Source organism: Anopheles bellator, chromosome 2, assembly GCF_943735745.2.
Source record: "Anopheles bellator chromosome 2, idAnoBellAS_SP24_06.2, whole genome shotgun sequence".
NCBI lineage: Eukaryota > Metazoa > Arthropoda > Insecta > Diptera > Culicidae > Anopheles > Anopheles bellator.
The window spans coordinates 52,973,714-52,996,536 of NC_071286.1; the positions used below are offsets into that span (position 1 = coordinate 52,973,714).

The window sequence follows — 22,823 nt, forward strand, 5'->3', positions numbered from 1 at the left end:
GTCAAGTGAGTCCCGCGGGTGTCGTTTTCCCGGAGGTAGTGCGGATCTTTGGCACCTTTCGGTTCGGGTCCCCGGTCACTGTGGACCCGTGCGCAGATGCTTTAGATAAGATTATGATGGGGCCACCGTTTTTTTTTTTCGTTCGTCGATGTCGTCGTGCCAAGACGGTAGCTGCTCCGTTCGAACCGTCCAAAAGACCCACTGCATGCAAAAGTGCCATCCACCGCGCCACCGACCAGCCGCGTCCAGCGTGAGTCGTGGAGTCACTGGAAACCATAATTTAATGCAAATTAAAGGGTGCCGTGTGCTGTGAAGCTACCAGCGCCACGAACCTCGACTGCCTGGACTGCCTGCCCCCGAAAAAAAAAAACAGGGGCACATCCGAATACGCTAACCACGCCCGGGAGGGTTACGGGACAAAAGTATGTAACATTAAAATAAATAATAAACGTACGCTAAAACGCAAAAAAAAATTATGATGACGGAACCGAACGCACATCGAGAGACCCCTCCATCGGAAGGCCAATCCGTTGTTGAGTCGCCCGCTCTTTTTTTTAGTTAATTATAACAGCTAGTTTATTTGTTTACACTCTTGTTTGTAAGATCACTATCGCCCGGACGGACGGACTGACGGACGAACGATCACCGAGACAAGGGACACATCCTCTGCCGGCGACAGTGCCGGCTTTCTGTGCGTCATTGCGTATTAATTGGCATTTCATAATTTGAGCATAAATTGTTCGGGACATCTTCGGGGTGCTCTTGGGTTTGCAAGATTTAACTGCGGTGAGCCCGTGTAATGAGCTTTTCCAGCCAGCCTTATGTGGCAGCCTTCGGGCGGCACCGTGCATATGTTATGCTCCGCTCCGAGGGCCCCGAGACCACGGCATGGCAGGAACATATGTTTTTCGGTATCATTAGTAGGGCCATCGTTTCCCGTTTTTTTTGCGCATAACGCCGTCGGACGGCTTTATCGGTCGCCGATAATCAGATAGCGACGTGTTAAGATGTAGCTGACCGTAAATGATAAACTCAAGTGCAACGGGATGATAAATGGCGCACAAATGGTACCGGGCCGGGGCCGTGCTTTACACTGAGCGAAGCGACATCAACGAACTATCTAAGCCACAGTAAATTGATTCCAACACCAGTGCCTATAATGATGAAACTTTGTTTAACGTGTAACATTAGAAATATATGTTCGTTTGATCAGACAGAATTCCTCGCTCGACTTTAAATTGCATACTAAACCACTTCTTCTCGATCGCTTGACTGTTGATCGGAAGTCAGAATCCGGTGGTAATCGAAAGGATAACTTCAAACTGAACGCAAGAAGATGATTGAGCGAAACACGAGACAAAAATTTGAGTAGATCGGATCTTATGTTGAAGACATGAAAAAATATAGGCGGATTTCGGTAGTACAAAGTCCTTAAAATGCTTAGACGAGCACACGAAACACTAAAAAATGGATGTTGAAATAATCGCCAATGCTCACTTCAACCAGCTTCCTGGTTTTACCTTACACAGCCTTACATCTAAATCCAGCGGTCATTTTGAGACCAAAAAGCTGCCAAAATTTGCTAAAACATATGGATGATTTCACTGACCCCAGATGAGGTGGACAAAACAATCAACAACTCACAATCTCAATTTCGATGATCCCATAAGTCTGCGCCAAAGAAGAGTACCTTACATACAATCGCTAGTCTATTTTCTTCGAAACAAAGCACGTTTTTCTCCTGATTGTAGTCCAAAATTTCGCAAAATTATTTCGAATTATTAAAATTTTGATTAATTATTTCTGATTTGAAACTTATTTGATTCGAGTGTTTGGAGAGAGATTCCAGTCAGTTTTCGAAGAGAAAGTTGATCGCGTCTCCCGCAAAGAGCCTTATTTTTTTAAAAACTAAAAGCTTCTTTAGAAAAACATAAAAAACAACAAAACAGAGGGAGCATTTATGTTGGGCCAGCGTTGTTTATCCTGCGCCCTGCCTGGCCGTCTTTCGGTTAATCCATAATTTGGGGCGCTGTCCGGGGTCGTTCCGTTTGGCTCATTTGGCCATGGGTTGGTTGGCGGTTTTGCAATACGTTCAAAAAATTATTATGCTAATAAAATGTGTATAAATTATGTTAAACAGTCGCCCATCGGACAGATTACAGTGTTACAGCTTAATGTTTAATTTTATTTATCTTGGCCCGTTTGTTCTTGTTGCTTTCTTTTTTTCGTTCGCAGGAGAAAAACTCGTTCCTCAATTACAACGTTTCGTGCATTCTCACCCTGCCACCGTACCAGCGCAAGGGTTACGGCCGTTTGCTGATCGACTTTAGTAAGTACCTGCACACCTCCTGCCATCTACTTCCCCGGGCCAACCGGCCCGGTCGGTTCAAGGCTAGTTTTATGTTTCGCCAGCAACGCACCGGGTGGCTATGGGCCCCACGCCGCCGACGACGACGACAGCATGTGGCGTGGCGCGGAGGGCGTTCGGGGCGTGCGCGTCAATGGGCTCAGAAAGGCCGGGTTGGGGGCACTAAGGGGCGATGTTTGCAAATTTACATACTTTTACCATTTGCCATTCGGACACCTACAGCCGACCACGCGTCTGGGCGGCGGTGGTTGTCCTCGGGTGGGTGCCCAACTGCTGCCCCTAGCGCGTCCTCGTGCGACCCTCTCTAGCCCGAACCATACTGTCTTCTGGTTACCGTCTGGCCACACGGCGGGGTTCATTGTCATATTTTTTCCGATCACTTGGGGTCGATAAGATGCCACCCGGTCGGCCCGGGGGCTGGCCGCGTGAGCGAGTGGCCAAAAGTGGCCATAAACTAATGTCCCGAGCAGAAATGGGTTCCTTTCGGGGGTTTTCCCTTTTTCCGACACCAGCGTACTGACGGTTGAAGGATCTCAAGAATCCTGTGGCCACCGCACACGGCGCTCCACGAGCGTGCCTCGTCACAATCTGTTGAACTTAATTTTTGGTGGTTTGTTTATTTCTTTTTTTTTATAAAACATTGAAACATTTTAATTATACAGTGTGTGTCGCACAACTCCAACCCATCGGAACCACCCCGGCCATGCGTACAGCATGGGCGCCGCGAGGTGAACGACCCCTCCTCGGTAAACTTGGTTGCCGATTAAAAAGGGTTGAAAACAACAACTACCATACATATGTAACATGGCTTATCGAAGTAAAACATCGCGGAAGTAAGAATGTATGCCAAAAACGTTGGGGAAGGATTTGTTGTTTGTTTGTGGCCCCACTAGAATAGGGGTTGTAACGCGCTATATTTCGCAAGGTTTTTTTTCGCCGCTTCCTTATGACATTATTCATTGGAAAAGTAAGGCGCATAGCCGGGTCAGGACCCTCGGGCCGTGGCGTGAGGTTCCGTACGGCGCACGGTCCGTGATATCCTGTGAGTCACTCGGAGAAACATTGGCCGAATTGCCTCAACCGAATTAATCCAACAGCCAATCAATCGGTCTTTGCAGAGCGGTTACTGATCTCTCAACAAAGCTGAGATTTCCTTTCTTAATTTTGTAGCTATTACTGGGTGTTGTACTTGTACTTAGACTCATTATAATGCTAGAATTGAATACTAATCGAATTGATGGCAATCGCATAGCATATAATTTTTCAAAAGCAACAGAGAGCTGTAGATTTTCGCTTCCAAACACGATTTTTGGCAATAAGAAAATTTTAGTAAATTATTAACAATATCACAAGCAGTGTGTTCTCTGTGACCACGATTCTGTTCTAGTTTTATCAAGCTGAGCTTTGAATTCTGTTTTCAGCTACAGGACGAAGCAAATACCATGCCAGATTGGAATAAAGCAATTGTAACCTTTAGAACGACCACCCTATTGAAAATTACCTATACGTTATATTAGTTTGTAATTTATTTTAGAGATTTCTTGGCTCTTTATTCGATAATGCCTAAATAATAGAATCTCGGCCCTTGTTTTATGAGTCGCGAAAATCTTCACGGAAACTATGTGACTCGAAGCTTCATCATTTATTAGCTTGTAAGACAGATAGAAAACGTAACTGTGGTTTGGCCCCTCGGCAATTTGACTACTATTAGACACTTCTGGATTCCTATTCGTGGACACATGAACATATCGCAAGGATGTTGAAGTTCCTTTACAGAGTATGTGAATTTTTACGCTCTTACTCGCCCCGGGGCCCATTTCTGCTTTTTTTTACGAGTTATTACGGGTTATTACGGGTTTACGGGTTATTTGACTCATTTTATCGGATGGCTATGCTTTGAATTATTTTTTCCGGCAAGTTTTATTAATCAGTATCAGTCTTACAACCGAAACAAAAAGTTCTTGTCTCTTCACAATGGTTAGTGTCGTTGAGTGTCTAACAAACGACAAACGAAGCTACTAACAGGATAAGCACACCACGTGTTAATGACCACACAAATTGGCACGTTGAATAAATCCCATCAATCGCCACCGCGGGTGGGAATTTGGCAAATCTCCCGATTCCCGATGTTCCTGAGTGAGTTTAATGTGCTTAAAAGCGGCATAACAAGCAGCACTTCTCACATTCTCCAGTTGATGCTCGTAAAAGTTTCCAATTAGCCTCTCCCGGCAAACCGCGGCGAACGGGGAGTAGTTCCGATGATTACCATTCCGGGAGAGCAGATCATTCCGTTCCGTTCTGTTCCGTTCCGTTCCGTTCCGTTCCGTTCCGTTCCGTTCCTTACCGTTGCACCCTGGAGTGGGAGTTGGGAGTTTTCGCGAACGGGCGGCAAGTGGCGATTTAAAAACCCACTCTCAGCGCCTCCAACCGTGCGTTCGTTGACCTCCCACCCACCCACGTGCAGGTGGGTGGGAGGAAGTCGAGAACGAATTAGCAGCGGCATGTAGAACTGCTCGAATTGAGAAAAACGCAATCAATTGCCGCCGTGCGTCTCGGCCGTCGGCTGTCGGCAGGTCCCCGGCGAGACGTCAAAGAGCCTTTGAGGCCAAAGATGGCCTCGTCGGCGGATGAGTTGCTGCTCTTACTGTTGTTGTTATTGGTGTAAAAACTGGTTCTTGCCTGCGCCAGGTTACGTTTGCATGCACCTGATTGCGTGCAGTATCCGCTCGGGCCAATGTTAATGATTTATCGGCATTGCTGCGGTTTGCGAAATTGATACTGGACGGAACGGCAAGTAAGGGCACCGGAGGACGGGGGTTTGAAGAACCGCATTTAGCCTCACCGGCCAACGGGCTGCGGGGTGGGGTCGGGTGGAGGCTGGTCGGGAAACAATAAAATGCTGCTGCTTCTGCCCTGTGCAGGAACGGCTGCACGCAATTCTTCGCGAACACGGCGAGCGCCAGCGTCTGCGACCGCTCAGATATCTTGGGCCGCAGACCAGCGCCCAGACCACCGGGTAATGGCAAATCCATTCAATCGAAACTGCAGCGCCAAATAGGCGTAGCGGGCCGCGGGTGTTGTCTGGCTGCCGAGATTCAGACGCTACATTACAGCTGTAATAGGGAGTGTTGCCGACCCGTGCGCCGGTTTTTTTTTTTCTAGAACAAATCAGGTGAAGAAGTTGAAGCTAAGTGGCGGCCATCACTCGTTCAAGACGCGTGTTCTGAGATGCGTATTTTTTATGTCTATGTTGTACGGAATAATTCATTTCATTCGTTTTGCTAAAGAACGACAAAACACCATTTCTACCGGCAATTCGAGCGGTTTCAAACTGTATTTGAGAAATGTAAAATTCTTCATCTTTTCTGTACGGCCAGTAAGGCTAAAAAGCCAGTATTTTTTAAGCTTTCAAAGTGCTTGATCATATAAAAAGTGTCTGCGTTTTTCTGAGATTTTTCGATAATAATATTTTGTCAAGTATAATAAATCAAGTATTGACTCATATATTGACCATTGTTATGCATAATCGGTTGCAATGTTTGAACTAGCATCATTATCAAAATGGGTTAGAATTTTCTTTAATTTATTGGTAAAAAAAAGAACGTTGAGCATTATGGTGATGAAACACAACTTATGTGATAAAATTCTGATGACATCTGTTTGATTGCTTCGTTTCAACGGACGAGCTGGACACAGTACCGAGCTCAGCGTTTCACCAGGTTTCTACATTTCTTGATCAATTCCTGTCCAATCCCACCAAACACACAACATAAGCATAATTTGTGAAACGTCATTTTCCTTGGTGGTCATCATGGTGACGATTCCGTTGAATTTTCTCATATTCAATCCATTTCTCAATTTCCCGAAAAATCACTTCAAAAATGGTTTTTTTGCATTGCGTTTCAGACGCGTTTCGTTGATGATAATTCGGGCAATCACATTTATTTGTGTTCCTGGCCAAAATTACAAACTCATATGGTTGGTGTCCAATATCTCCATTATCTCCTAACTGAATGCGTGCCGGTCTGGTTTATTCGGTGGTCATCTTCATTCCCTTTTTCAAATACTAACTATTGACCAGAGCGCGGTATATCTTTGATATCGAAATTTTCATAGCGGAATTGGACCAACCTCTCCTTAGTATAAGATTAGTGAAAGCTTTCAACTAACGCCACTTAGTTGCAAAAAGACAACGATATATTTTTTTTATATGATCTAATGTATCAAGATTTTTCGTGTCTATTCAAAATCACAAGTTGCTTGAACCACTCACTTTCGACTAGTTTAATTCAATTGCAGTTTGCTGAACGGCTTGTGTGCCAAGCCGTACCGTAACCAAGCCGTAAACAAGACGTATTAACAATCAACATCAATTCTAGCTTCGCTCTTGAATTCTTATTTCGATTTAGATGCAGATGATGGCAATTAACCGTCGTCAAAAGCAAAACTTGCTCCCGCCGAGTAGCTCTTTAATGGACTTTTGACCGACCGACCGCCAGTTCATTCTTAATGTGTCTTCTAACCCCGTGCAGGGCAGGGCGCACCATTTGGTCAATCCGCTCGCCTGGCAGCTTGCAAATCTCTTCGGTGGCGTTATCGTCCCCATACGTCGTCAACGGCGCGTATTTCGACCTTTCCGGTGCGACAACCGCCAAATGATCGTATGTAAACAGAGCGTTGAACCGCCCGCCGTATGTGGAATCCGATACCGGGCCGCAGCCGGGAAGCAGCGGAACCGAAAACGGAAATCCGATCGCGGTGCGCGGGCGCGCCTTCGGCAATCTTCTTCGCGGTTTTCGTTGCCTCATCGCGGTTGCGATGGTCGGGAAACGGTTAGAGTCTTGCATTCCGAAGTAGATTAAAGTGATTCCGCGTGAACGGAGTGATGCACTCCAGCAGCGAGACTGGGGCCCAAGCATACCGACTGTGTGTTCGTTGTCGTTTACCTGGGTCATTGCGATGGCGGGTGAGCGAGGTTCAGATCAGAAGATTCACCCCAGGAAGACGCTTCCGTCCAGCCGGGAAGTAGTGGCGTAATGCTTGCGTAATCTGCCGAACACAACCTGCCCCAACCTGCTGCAAGGAGTCACACGGATACTGTCATCGATTGCCACCGATATAGTCTTGGAATGGTTTGGTTTGTGGTCAATTTACCAATCTACCGCTAGTGGGACACTGTCGTATGGTGGGAATTGAGGACACAAAACTACAAGTTGGAACCAGTTGCTTCGCACTTCTACATTACTTCTCAAGCAAGAATCACATTGAGCTACCTGGCGAATTTTTATTTTTTTATTGGATTAACTTCCTTCATCCATCTAGATTTATTACTGGAACAATTGGAAATTGACATTAAATTTTAAGAGCTTCGAATCTGATCTGTTTTTGGTTGCCTTAAAGACCTATAATATTTTTATTTGCACCACATTGATGAAGTTTCACTTGAAAGTTACTCATTTTTCCGAAAGCAATCGATCCACCATTAAAAGTACTCCACACGTTTTGGCGCATATTTTAACAATTTTGTGAAATTAGCTTCACATCGGAGGATGTCAGGTTGGGTTTGAACAACCAGCGATCCCTGGGCTGTCTTTCGAAGTTTAAATTGGTTCTTCATTGCTGTTTCTGATGGTAGAGCGTAAGAGGAACTACAACGACGGCGGTGGCGGCGACGGCACTCCTGCAAATCATTAAGCGGAAAATGTGGCAATCGGAAAACCAGGGCAACACTTCGCTCGCGACGCAAATCAACATTCCGTTGTGGTCATTTCCAGGGCATATCAAGGGTGGAGAGGGACGTTATTACCGAACTGGATGGCTGGATGGTATCATCGCGATGCGCACCACGACGGAATGCATGGATTGCAATCCCGAAGGCAGCAGTAATTTTCCCGGTTAATATAGGTCAGCCCGTCCAGCGGCGGCAGCGTGTACCTTGGGTCACTGTGGCATTCATTTGATCTCATTCTTGACACACAGACAGAGAGAGGGGTGATCACAGGCACGGGTTCTAATGATCCTCGACGATCCTCGACGATCGTCGTCATCGTCGTTCTTCGTCGGCCGATGGCGATAATAATGTCAAATTATGCACTGCCTGCATTCATCCTCATCAACTCCAGAGTATCGTCTTCGTGGACCGCTGGCTCCTGGTTGGTGCCTGAAGCAGTGTCCGAGGAGCTCCGAGCGGCAGTCCGAGTGCGTCTGTCAAACCGCATCGACGATGGCGAAGTGGCGAAGAACCTTACGAAGCCACGGAGCTGCCAAGAATGTGTAAATGAAATAGTTGTTCAGTTAAAGGCAAAAAGTGGCTGCAAATCGATTGGCCGCCGAAGGCCGCTACCTTGTCCGGGACGACGACGACGAAGTGGACAAGCGAAGCAGAGAACGGCACCCTGGCTGACCCCCCGGGGGTGCGATTGAGCTTGGCGTGTAGCGGGCACGCAATCGTGGAGCAAATGATAAATTACTTTCGTTGACATAATTCCAGCCGGGAAATGTGTCACTCAAAATGGTGCGCTCGGACGGCGTTTAAGTGCGCGTAACGAAACAAACCCCTTTGCGACGCACCAAGCCAAGCTTCGGACGAGAGATGCACTCGCGTGTGAGTGCAGCCGCGCGGAGGGAAATAATTATACTCTCATCACGACCATTCGCTGCCGAATGCCATCATCGGTGTACCATTATCTCCCGGCTGGCCCAAGTCTGACTGGCCCTGTGTATGTCACCTGCCCCGGCTCGGAACCCGGCTCCCAATAATGACACTCGCCGTGCGCCGGCCGACCGTCCCCGACGTTAGGCACCTGGTTTTTCCGGCCCGCTTTTCATTCATCCACGACCACGACGGTTGAAGGTGTCAAGGAAATCATTTCTAGTTGCAGGCGAGGCAAAAACGGTTTTTAATGTTCCTTTTTTCGCCGTTTATGATCACCGAAGTGTCGACCGTTTGCAGCTCCGTGGGGACTTCCAGCGCAATTACAATCGAAGGCGCGGAACACGAATACTGTTCGGCTTTGGCTCGGTTCTGAATCAGACAGGACATCGCCGGTGTAGGACCAGTGCATGAATGAAGACGTTTGAGCTGTATTCCAATCTGCGCAGGATATGTCATCGCAACTTATCGATGTTTGATTTGGGACGTTAAATTAAAAGGACTCTCTTAACCGATGTCTAATATAAATTCGCAAAACTACGAAGTGTCAGCATTGAAGGCTAGTCTTTATTAATGGACCACATAACTACTGCACGATCCAATCCTGATGTGACCCTTATCCGGTGGTCGATTCTTCGGCGGACCACCTCAGACAAGACATCCGGGAATTTCCAGGGACTTCCAGGTTTGCGGCGGCAAAAGATAGAGTGATTGATGGACACTTGATGATGTGTTTGGATTTTAAACTATCGATTACTTGTCTTTTAAAAGATCAAACTTCATTCTGGAAATTGTAAACATTTAGTAAAAATGTGGAAATAGACAATTGACAATGGACGCTATGCGCCTGTAGAAAATTAGGAAACATTTAAAACTTATTTCAGGACATTTTAAAGCTTGTTTCATTTTAGCTCAATTCCACCTCGGTGGTTATGTGAATAAGCAGAATTGTCGTATTTGTAGCTCGGAAACACCGAACGTCGTGAAAGAGAAGCCAACGAGCCAACAACGAGTATGGAGGTTTGGAGCGAATTTTGGTTTGGCGGCATCATGGGCCCAAGGATGCGCCGTAACCGTCGATGACGTAAGCTGCCGAGAAATGTTGGCTGATTGGTTCTTCGGCGAAATTGAAGTTGAAAACTTGGACGACAATCAGTATCAGTCTTTAGTTTTTAACTAGGTTTAGTGGTAAAGTGAATTCTATTTTGTGGGGTGTTTGCTTTATTTTTATTATTTGAACGGACAGAAGCCGCAATGCCATGTAAAAAGATATTTGAACGAATGTAGGTTGCACTGTTAAGAGTTCGAACTTACGATTGATCTACGGACGAGCCACAATGTCGTTGCTTCATTCTTGGTTCAAAAGCATATGGTTCTGGCCGCTATTATAAATTTTTTAATCATGATCATTGGACGAATGACTGATCATACTGCTGTGTCTTAGCCGATAGTGGCTTCCGGAAAAGCAATGTCATGGACGATCGGCGAATATAATAAAAGAAATTCTGTTGCATTAACTTCTAATATTCAGAACATGCAATGCCCGAGAAACTACCGCCCATCAGCTTCGTACAAATACGCCATTACATTCGTCGTTGGACGCGGAAAACTATAGCACAAATGGGCTGTGCCTTGAATTTGTTCGAACCAATTTGCACCTTGCACGTTCAACAAAAATGGCTGTCAAACTTAACGCCAACTTGCTTCGACAAACCGATTGACACCTAGGTCTAGTGCTAGCGGGAGCACTTGTTGGATGGCCGCTTGGAGAGTACTCCACGAACCGTGGAGGCTTAGCGTGCTAATAGCGTTAACCTTGTCAGTCAAACCGGTGGATACAACCGATGCACCGTGGTGCATGCGTTCCAGCTGGACTAGACTTTGGCGCCTCGCGATGATCATCTATTCACGCGAACCGCGGCACAAAGCGTCAGCTCGGATCCGGCAGAAAAGCATCGCATCCCACCGTTCGGACCTTTGACAGCTGCTGCACTGACCGCTAAACTGTGTCTGGTGTGTGGGGATAATTTATCATCTTCACCACGCCACGGTCTCTGTCTTATCTCTCTCGCGGGAGTGTCCGGGGTTGTTTGCCGACAGTGGCGCTGGTGCGTGCGAGACGATCACACACCGTTCGCCAGTGTGAATGATGAATTCCTTTGGCGGCCACAGTCTAAGAAAAGGCCCTTTCACACAAGGCCTACATTGTAATATTTTTTTCCGCAAGTCTCCCGGAGCCCGGAGGGACTTGCGTGAAGAGTGCGAAAACAACGAATCTTCCCGGCCCCAAAAGGTTGCTACCCTCGCCGTGGTCGCAACAACTAATTGTAAGCTTCCGCAGCAATGGCCTCGCCGTTGTTCGGGGCCGATGGAGTTTTGGGCCGATGGAAAAATGATGATTGATGATACGGGAAATGAACCCTTGACGCGCGGGCGCGTGGTGTCAAGCGGCCCTGTCCGGTCTCGCGCGGTGATGCGCCCGCAAGGAGCGTGGCCGTAGCGAAAACTCAATTCACGCCGCCGTTAATCAGCGGACTGCGACTGCAGAACTGCATCCCGTCCGCCGGTTTGCCACTTGCGCGTACCATTCTTTCTTGGCTGGCTGGTTGGCAGCAAGTCCACGGCTTGGATCGTGGACCCTCGGGCGGGGACCGAATGTAACACAATCAAATGCGGCAGCGCAATCTTCGAGGAGGCCACACGATAAAGCAGGTATTGTTAATGAAGCTTGATTGCGTGTGCATAAATTCGCAACTACCGTGAAACAACCATCCATCGTCCACCAGATCCGTTAATGACGTCGTTAGTTTAATCTGTTTATTTAAACTGATTATTACTTCGACGGTTTCGCGCCGCTGGAACTCGCGATCGCTATGTCGCCGTGCCATCTATCACTTTGCCACGAACGATCGTGGATTATGCGCCGCCTTCCCGATGGGACATCTTAATTTTTTGTGGATCACAACCCGCACCCAGACCAGAGTGCATTTGTTCCGTTCTACGTTGCCGTGGCCCGGTTGTTTCGGTGCCCTCTCTCTAGGGGTCGAATTTCTCTCAACACCCGGGGCGGAGTTTTATGTATTATGAGGTGTAATGATATGGTGTCGGGCCGGGGTTTTGTTGGGCTTGTTAAGCCCATCGCGCGACCATTTGACACTACTGCCTTGCGGCAGCCAGAGCATCTCAAGTCATCAAGTGATTATTCACCTGCTGCATCTTCGGAACCGAGCGTCAACGGGCGCCCTCAAGGCTTTCCTCTGGACTGGATGAGGTGCTTTTGCAGCAAATGGTGCAGGCTGTTGATGGTGGGATGCGAAAATTGATTTTCGGTGCCCCGTTCTCCGGTGACTTGACGATGACAATCGTTAGTCGGTGTCCGTTGTTTGGGATCCGTTCGTCTGACGATCGGTTGCTGCTTCAGTGCGGTTAGTTAACTAGTTTAACAAAAGTTAACTTTTGCCAATATTACTTTTGGCATGCATAATGTTTATCTATCGAATTTATGTTCAGTCGGCAAGGGAAGACCGAAATGGACTACCGGGTCGAGTCTATCGTCAAATGACCAACCGATCACCGTGTCATGTACTCGAAAAGTTATGTTGTATTAAAATAGGATCATTGCGAACCTTCCCACATTTGATCTAATCCATAACTTTCTATTCATAATGCTGTGTGCATTAAACTTTTAATTATACTGCAGTAAAATAATTATTGCTCAAAAGGCCTATAGTAGCTCATTTACAAAACTTTTGACAAATGGTCGTTGGCACAAAATGTAAATGGCAGTTGCCCGAATTGGCACTCCTGGCTTCGTCTGCTCTCTGCGCAAATCGCGAATGTCGTTTGTTTGAAGTGCTGCCCCATTAAGGGGCTCGGTGGTAACGAGCAGCAACAATCAGTACCTTATTAATTAGCATCGCGACGACGACGTTCGATTCCGAGCCAGCCCAGCCCAACCCAGCCCCGCCCCGCCCGGGAACTAACCGCGGGAATGCAGCGGATTTCGGGTAAATGAACTTTTGCACACGAATCTATTGGTGTGCACAGTGTGCCTTCCGCTTTCTTCGGCTGCTGTGGTGTGCGCGATAGTGGCCGGTGTCGGTGGCCAATTGATTTGTTGCGGTTTTCGGTTGCGGTTTTCTGGGTTTCGGCGTCAATGTGGGACACGCCACGCGCTGAGGGCTGCTTCCAAGTGCGCTGTGCTTCTTCTTCAACATAACGGGCCCTGGGGGGGTTTTTTGGCAATGTTTGCGAAAAACCAGGTTGGCTGGAGATTGTGTGGTGCCGTTAATTGATTAAAGAGTAGTTATTTTTAGCTGATTGGCGGTTGTGCGGTTTGGGTTGAAGAGAAAAATAGGAAAACACACACGCGCACGCACAATGGTGCAAGCCTGTGTTTATACATACACGCACACATACACCGGCGCGGTTAGGCGGTCCCTGTAACGGCTGCAACCATCTGTTGCTTCTGCCGATTCGAATTATTCCGTTATAACCGACTTCGCGGCCCGATGGCGACTAAAAATAGCTGCTTTTTAAGGTGGTTAGATAAGATGAGCTATCGTTTTCTTTGTTTTTTTTTGGCAAACAACCGCGCAGGGTATTTTATTGTACCGTTTCAAATTTCGGCGAACCCCGTACCGTACGTACCGTTCGTCCGTGTTGTCGGGATTCCGCGAAGTTGTTGAGAGCGCGGCTTTAGCGAGTCAGCACTGCATTGGTTGGTGGTGAGAACCCGTCGATGGTTGGGAAAGCGTTCGCAGTAGAAATTTATTCGTTCTGACGTGTCCAATATTCCGTCCGATAGGGCCCACACTTAGCTTCGGCCAAGAATTCGATTTCATGTCAATCGAGCAGCATTTGATGGATATTTTTACGAAATGGAAACCGATCAGTTGTGGTTTGGTGGCCAATTTCTAGGAAGTGTTCAAAGGGGAGCTCTATTCTATGTTTTATGCGAGTGTACCATTCGATGAGTTTATGCTCTGGCAATTAACGACACTAGAAGTCTGTATGCGCGATAACTAAAGTTTCCCTATTCCAAAAATTATTATCCTAGTGATTTCAACAACTGGCCAATTGACGAAAGGTTAATATAGTACTAGAAGGATTAGGAATTAATTGCATTAAAGGATTATGCCAACGTGAAGTGATAACATATTGTGATTCAGCCGTTAATCGAAGATGTGTTCACTTTGCGCTGTTGACTTTAATGACATTTATGCTAACGATTCTTCAACTTTGAATCTATTAAAAGTTTCAAAGCGCGCATCGGCGGCGTTGGCAGACTACATATTTTACTTCCACGCCGGCTCCGAGACGATAATATCGATCGATACGTAAACGGCGAAAAGCGATCCCTTTTCGCCGCGACCATCGCCCCGACGCCGCCGGGGGCCGGTCTACGGGTAGCGGGATGTCGCATAGTTTGGGGAGAATGCCGTGTTTTCCGCTGCTCACTCGTTCACTCGGCCGGCGTTCATGCGCCGTGAGTGAGTGAACTCGCGGCTCACCATCGGGCCGGGTCGGTTCACTCGCATATTGGGCCCCACCCATCACCCCGGGGTACCGGGCGGTGGTTTCGAGGGCGATGTCCTGGCTGTGACCTGCGTTGACCTCGGATTTGCGACCCGAGGCCACGGAAGCGAAGACCACAACCGAACTATCGCCGGTCGGTACCGGACATACATCGTCGGCAGGGGCACCAACACATACACACGCGTGCGCAGATGCAAGCATAAACAACGGGACGAGCGCCGCTGAAAACTAGTCGGCGACGACGGCCCTGCAAAGGGCGCCATTTTCGCAAAAGGCTCCCCTGCCTGCCTGCCTGTGGGTTGGTGTGTTGGTTGGCCACACATAACAACATCAACAACAGCGACAACCACAACAAAAACAACCCGGAGAACCCGGATAAGCTCTCCCCTGTTGGACGTGTCGTTGGGCGGCGATAAGGGTTTGCGCGTTATGCAATTGGGCGTTGTGCGCTTGCTGTGCAACCTAAGACCCTGAAAATATGCACCGAAAATTATCGAATGCACCGATGAGCCGCTGTATGTTAGACAGATGGGCCGCGATGGCCTGACGCTATCGTTTTGGAAACAATATGTCGTGACGGAAGGCGTGAATGGGAACAAAAAAAAAACGAAATACTCCTTCGAATGCGAGAAGCATATTATTTTCACTTACCTCTAAGGGCAGCATAAAAAGCGCATCCCGACATGATGTTCACCATTATAAATAAAGGGCCAATAGAAAGTCGATGGGAAGCCTCATTATGTCCAATTTAATCGTTCCTCAAATGGATCATTAGCAAGTGTGCCAGGGTCCAGGACGGGTTGCAATACGAACGCCGAGAAACAAGAGTGCGTGTGGTGTGTGATCGCTTATTTTTTGGATCCATGTAATGAGACGACACTTCCGTCCGCAGGAAGCACCAACAAAAAAATAAAAGAACGGTGTTGCATTTCATTACCGCTCGCCACCGCATCGGTGGCGGCATCTTAATGGCAAACGGCCTACACATTATGTTACGATCCCGCCATGTAACCACGTGACGGTTTGATGAGCGCCATAACTTTCGACCAAATTGTTGTCTAACATGGCGCAGTTCGTCTATCTAGTTTAAATTAGAAAACGGTGGTCCATGGTTGTGCTGCGTTGTGATTAATATTGAGCAAATTGCATAACTATGTGTGGTATTTATGTTTTGCTCGGATTGTAGGTTTCATGGTTGATGAAGTTGATAGTGCGTTATCACCTAAAACTCCACATGGCTTTGATTGTTGTTGGGGTTTTTGTGATAGGATTTTGGCGAACCGATTTCGTGATGCTTCAGCTGTACAAAGTATTAGGTGTAGAACTTAATTCTTGCAGTTTTACAAATAGGATCTGAAAGGTGTGGTGTACTATGAGCTTTCAGAACCTAATGAAATGGTTGATGGACAATCCCATTCTACAAGTTCTATCGACACCGAATCGAGGAACTACCTAAAAAATGGGACAACGTAGTAGCTAATGACGGCCAATACTTTCATTAAGGTAGTCATAATTTGTAGACCTATTACAATGGCAATAATTTAGTGCAATTTATTTTTCAAATTCATTTCGTAGTGGCGATCTGGCTAAGCAAGGTGTAGTCCCGTTCTTGGCCAGAATGTTTAAAACTAGCTAAAATTAACTAAACAAGGCTCTGCAAATGCTGAAGCAATAAATTTGCACAACTGACCATAATCCTTTAGAAGTCTTAAGCTCCTAAAGTATAAATTAATGCAGTACAGGTACCACCGCGCCCTGCAAACCAATCGCGGCCATTCACGATGCCCACCGACGATAACCTGGCGGCTCATCTCTCACAGCTGCCCCCGGGTCCCCGGACAGCAGAGGGCAATCATATAATTAATCACAACGAGCACAATGAAAATGGCGCGATTCGAAGAACTTATCTAATTGGTGATTACGCTCACTCCGTTCGCTCGCTCCGTGGTGCACTTGCCTTTGACTCGCGGCACGTTGCTTATGCTGCGGCGGCGGCGATCGGACATAATTAGACGCCAACTAGCGCCCGGCTATAGCCTTGCCCGGCCCGGCCCACCACATAACTTCCTGCCGGAGTTATGTAAAAACGGACCACAGCGGTGGGTGGTGTGTACCTGACGGGCAGAGCAAACCTCACCGTGGCTGGAGGGTGGATTGCACTTTAAAAGCATTCCACGGTTTATTGTAATTGATTGTGGATGGATGGATGGATGGATGGACGACCTCCCCCGGGGGGGCCTTGTGCATGTGGGGGGATGCCTCGCCTTGTCTAGGACGGCGGCGTACGTTCGAAAGGATAACACACCGTGAATGCGCGGCGCTACTTGATTTATGACGGCCGAGCAATGCATCTTTCTTTATGCGCCGCTGTGGCTCCCTAACGTACTGTCCCCGCAAACAGCCTGAACTGACGATCCCTCTTCTCTCTTTGCGGTGATGTTACTGCGGCCACCACTGGGGTTCTCGCCATTCGTCAGTGGTCGATCTTTTGTTGTAGTTTCTTGATGTAGTTCACTCATGAGAAGCAATGTGCAGTTTTATAATGGCAAAGAGACTGTAGGGGCTGCAGCAACCTCAGAAGTCGCATCCGTTCACTGACTTTTACTTGCTAAAGGGGGTCCTCCAAATAGTCAACCCTTCTAAGGTGCTCTAAAAGTAGTTTTCGGATTAAAGAAGGGAAATGATGGGTGAGCTCTGTCATGAAATCAACGTGAGCTAACAGCTAGGTTAAGAAACAATTGCTGACAGCGGACTTTCAGTCGAGGTTTTGTTGGAACGGCTCTGTTGGAGTGTTGCAGAACTTAATTCCTATAATTTAATCGGAGAGAGTCTTTTGGACACGCTAATTCCAGCCCAAAGAGGGGGACCCAATTTGTGGAACTTATTACTTCTTACGGTCTTGGCCTTCAACAGGGACAACGTTAATCTTCTATTGCTTTCTGTAACAGTGTGTTTTTTATGGACCCTGTCACATCAATCGTCGACCGCTCTATCAACCTGGGGAATTGGTGGAACAATTGCACACAAAAGAGCCCAAGTGTAGGTTTTCCATAGTGATGCACTCTTATTGCATCCTGTTTTACATTCAGAGTGGCCTCATCCTTTCTTGGATCATGTCGACTCCGACTCCGACTATCGGAAAGCCCTCCACCGAGCGACGACAGTAGAATTTAATAATCATAACAATTCATAACACTTGACTGCCGTTACTGTTACCGCCTTGCTACCTGTGCCGGTGCATAGCGGGCGATGCAGCAGGATGTGGGCTCGCCGACCTCACCCTCTGCTTGCATAGCCACCGAGCAGCTAGCAGCTATGTGATGGTGGCGTATGCACACTCACCACGGGCAGTGCAATGACCGGCCCGCTTCATGAGGTAGTTTGGGATTCACATTCTTGCCGGCGACGGAGATGCACCTAGCGAGGGGTTGGTACCGAGGGTGAGCGTGTAATGTATGTTTGAAATAATGTTTTAACGGTTAGAAAAACGGACTACCCGTAAGACGCACACATAGCCGAAGGCCGCACCAACCAACACACTGACTCGAGCGCATCCCCGTCGGCGGTAATCTCTAGGGATCGCCGGCGATGCTATTGGCAATTCGGTTCTGTCTGGTCTGATCCTGCCCCACGGCAACCGATGCATCTCGCTAGGACGAGCGGCCCATCCCATCCGTACGTTGCCTCCCCCCGAACATTGGCCCGGCAGACGTCGGAGGGGTCGAAAACGAAATTCAATGAAACATAACTCATCCCTCGGAACTTCGGGGATTCGGGGACGGCTGTCGGCCGGCCAGCAGGGGCTGTGTGGCAAGGTGTTTTTGTTGCCGTTCCGTTTTTTTCCTCGTCAACTCGAATGGGGATAACGGAAATAGAATCGGATCGAATCTACGCCATAATCACCTAAACGCCGAGCCGATGGACTACCTCACTAGGAGTGTCCCCGGGCCCAGGGAGAAGTCGTCACCGACCAATGGAGACATTGCGTGAAGAAAGTGCGTCCCGGCCCGAAGACGTCGCGCCGTAGTTTCTGCTAATGGAACTTGCGACCGGGCAATATCCGAATAACAGCTTAACGGCCACTCGCTCGGTAGTAGCAGTGGCCACCGGCAAAGGGTGACCAACCCCATTCTCTCGGATGCATGCATACTTGAGCCCGCGGCTCTCCGCCGTCAACCCTAGGGGCGCGCGTAGCGTTGTCCTTGCTGCTGGGCTGCGGCTGCTGCTGCTGGTGGTGGCGGCTGACGTCTGCTGCTCGCCAGACAAGCGAGCGAGAGAGAGAGAGAGAGAGAGACAGGCGCGCGAGATGCGAGCGGGGGAGGGTATAAATTTAACTGTCTAGACAGAGCAGATCTGTAATCTACAAAGTCTCGACAGCTTCAGACGCGGCGCGCACCAGTGTGAGTACATTTTTCGGTAGTTCGGTGCAGATGTTTTCGGCTGCGCAAAAGAGCGCCGCCGTACGAGGGAATGAGGGAACGAGATGGCAATACTCGGGGAGCGTATGGGGTCGCGCTGGTCGTGTCAGGGTCCTGTGCGAATCTGTCGCTTTGGGCGGCGGCGGCGGCGGCGAGTTCATGCTTCTTGCGTAGTTGCCGCGACTCTTGGGATCATGTGTAATTGTATCACCCCTTCTAATTGAATGTCTATTAAAGTGTGATGTGAATGGGCATTCGCTTTTGAATTGCACTAGCCTCGTACTTATGCGGTGAGGGCACTGCTCTATAAGTTCTATTACTATTTACTGATAAATGATGATGCCAAGATGAGATGATGGTGATGTCATTGAACAAGAGTTTTGCGGTTCGAAATGCACTCTATTTTTCCGCATAGTCTCCCTGAACATCAAACCGATTGTTCCAACGAGATTCTAATTTTTTTAGGTCTGGAAACAGATACAAGTCGCTAGGGGTCAAATCTGGTGAATACAGTAGATTCTTCAACGATTCGAACTTTAATGCAAATAATTTTTGCCATTGTCCTGAAGACAAAAATGATTGTTTTCTTCTGCATACCGCTTCTTGTTTCACGAATTTTCTCTTTCAGTTGGCCTAAAGTAACAATAGCCGACATTTATTGTTTTATCAGTTTGCAAGTAATCCACAAACAAGTTTCCTTTGACATCCTAGAAAATTTACGGTAACACTTTCTTGGCCGATTTTTGGCCTCGAACTTGTTTTGGAGCCGAAGAAGGTTCACGCTACTCTTTAGCCTCTTGTTTTACTTTATGATCATGATGATAGACCAAAGTCTCATTCATAGTTTGCATTAATGCACAAAATCCACTTTATCCTTTCGAAAACGCTCCATATGTTGCCGAGAAAGTTGCATTCAAATGCGTATTTGTTCCATTGTTAGCGAATGAGGCACCAACATTAAAAAAACTCTATATTTCAGTCAAAATATTTTCACAAATGAGATTCCTAGGGCTTCTACTAAATATCTGTCAATCACACAACAATTTTCCAACACGGAATCCTGTATTTTTTCTACGATTTCAGGTGTTGTTGGTGTTTTTGGACGTCCTTGACGTGGATCGGTTTCACGGCTTGTACGACCGCGTTTAAATTCAGTAACCCATCTTTCTACTGTACTAATCGAAAGCTTAACTTAACGAACAATCCAGTACCGATGTCTGGAGATACCGAATGCTGTACCTTGAATAGTTCCCTTTAAAAGTCCAAGTCAATCTGATCATAAAAGCATTAGCAGAACGTCCGTCTCTTTGGTGGAGCGATCGAATGGGAAGCCATTTGTTTGGCAGTCGCGAGTCGCGTTCTGCCCAAAAATATTGCCCGTCGGAGACAAGCTAACGAGCATTGTTACTTCGTCGTCCACTAAGATGCGCTTGGCTGGAATAAGTTCCCCTTGATGATGACATGACTGAATACATTCGATGATTATCGACTGATGATGGGAAGATGGGGATCATACTCTATGGTCAACGGCTCCCCCGTTAAGAGCTGTTGGCCGGTGAGTCCCATCACAACCGGACAACTCAGCCGATGGAATGGTAATTTTCCCGAGAAAATTAATTAGATTTTGCTACGAATATCCCTTATCTGGCTTCCTGGGCCGCCGCTACACTGGCCGCACCCAGAACGGTAGACGAACTTTAAAATATGCTCACCACGTCACGGCGGATCGGGATTTTCTGCTTTTCTACGTCGTGGTTTTTTGTTTGCCCTGTGTGTAATAAAAATTGTCGCCAACAACCGGTGGCCATCGAACGGGGCCGTTCACATTTTGCCCCACTTGCCGCGTGTCTGGCAGACGGCGTTTCGCAAGGATCAACGGCAGCAGCAACAGCGCATCGTGCGGTCGTCTCTCTTTCTCTCGGAAAAGAACAAAAAAAGGACCCTTTCTGCGCCACACAAGAGCAGTGCTTTGTGCGGTGTGTGGGAGAGATCGGCGCAGTGTCTGCTGCGGGCGGCTGAACGCTGCTGGGCCTTGCACTCGGAACGCGGAGTTTCGGGGCCAATGTCTGGGTACCGCCGTCAGATCGGGCGGTCGGGGAGTGGTATACCATCACCACCCAATCCCTGTCCCGGGCGTCCCCGGGAAGTTGTCGAATCCGAGCACCGAAAAAACGGCTGTAGACAACCGAAAAAAAGGAATCTCGATGGAGCGATGCTCGCTTTATGGCCGCACGGATTCTTTCGGACGCCCAATCCCCGGTACCGATCTCGAGATTTCGGATTCGACGGTGACTCCTATCGCCTGCAGAGCCAGACGGACGCATAGCTTCTTCGTCGCTGGCCGAGACTTTCGGGTGTTACAAATTGGATTCGAACATGATTGTTTAAATGCAGTGTCAGGGGCTTCTTGTGCTTTCGTTGGCGCTTTCGGTGACGCTTTGGACTTTTTAGTTTCTACTTTGTAAAAGACTAGCGGCCAGTACTAGACTTTGACATGGCCACCCAAACCTCACTCGTCGTCTGTTAGAAATCTATTCTTTTCCCGCTCTGGTGGAGCTTTAGACTGAGACACATTGAAACGAGGGAACATATTTCAAACCCTGATATTACAATATGCATGATGGTGTGATATGGTTGTTTTCAACAGAGCCACTTATTTGTCGATATATTTTGTGGATTCGATCGTAGAAACAGACAGTGTCCGTTTAAATCAAATAATCATACATCTCAAATTATTTCTTTTATTTTTCGGTGATTATACAGGACAACCTGCACTAATGTTGATATTCAAAAATAGGTATTTTTCACAAATAAAATATCACAAACGAGGAAATGATGAGTTCAGTTTACTGACTCCAGCAGAACGACGTATATATTATTGGCTGACTATAATTGCAGGCATGTTACAGAAAGTATTTCTGATTTTTCCCATTTTGTTTCGGCAATTTAAAAAAAAATCTTTTGGTCTTTAATTTGTACGAAAACTCTTTTCAACTCTGGTTGCTTGCGCGAATATTTTAGAATATTTGCTATCACATTAGGATTAGGATTATTATTATTATTAAGTTATCCTAACTTGTAACGTGGACATTATTTGTTATCTTCGATTCATGTTTTCGATCACGGAATCGGGATTCAGTTTTAGCATATGCAGCATATCCATCAAGTCGTGGCTCAAAGATAGACGTTTCGGTTTTGTTTGCTATCACCTTTGGACCCAGGCGTGTTATAGTTTATTTTCCCAGCCCCTTAAGAGTTTCTCTTTTATTTTAATACCTCTTTTGGTCATTTTAAAACAGTTTGTTTGGGAGCTTTGGCTCGGCGTAACCGGGTTGGCCAACCCGCCGCCAGTCGGTGGCGAAAGATTGTCAAACAAACGGTGTGATCCTTGCTTCAGCTTCTCGACCCGCTCCGTCGTTCACTCGGGTGAGCAGATATATTTCGTTAATTAGTAGATAGCAGGTGGCTTTTGCCACACGGCGACGATCGGGCGAAGATGGGCTCCCGCCACAAATAAAGCTCTCCGAAATTAATTGACCGAAGCAAGACAATTCATTTTCTTGCGCTGGAACTACCGGCAGAAGACACACAGCGCTCCAAACCCAGCTGCATGGTAATATCTGCATTAGAGACAGAGGAAAAATGCGTGGAAGTGATAAACTGTTGGCCCTCCACCGTTTCTCGAGGGCGGCAGTAATGAGGTAGCGATGTTTCCCCACGGCGCGGCCATGTCGCGATTATACACCATCCGATCGACCGACCGTTAAGTCACTGTCGCGTTCGCGCTAATGTTGTGCGCGAACCGGAATCGATTTATCAAACACATCTCGCTTTCGGTAACATAGGG

The 22,823-nt window shown here is 47.5% G+C and overlaps 1 protein-coding gene across 1 annotated transcript in view; it reads left to right on the forward strand.

Annotated features, from left to right (window-relative positions):
* LOC131211635 (histone acetyltransferase KAT7) overlaps positions 1-22,823 on the forward strand; it is a 58,309-nt gene that overhangs the window by 15,892 nt on the left and 19,594 nt on the right. The window contains exon 5 of the mRNA XM_058205200.1: positions 2,236-2,329. Coding sequence (XP_058061183.1) covers positions 2,236-2,329 — 94 coding nt within the window. The remainder of the gene's footprint in view (positions 1-2,235; positions 2,330-22,823) is intronic.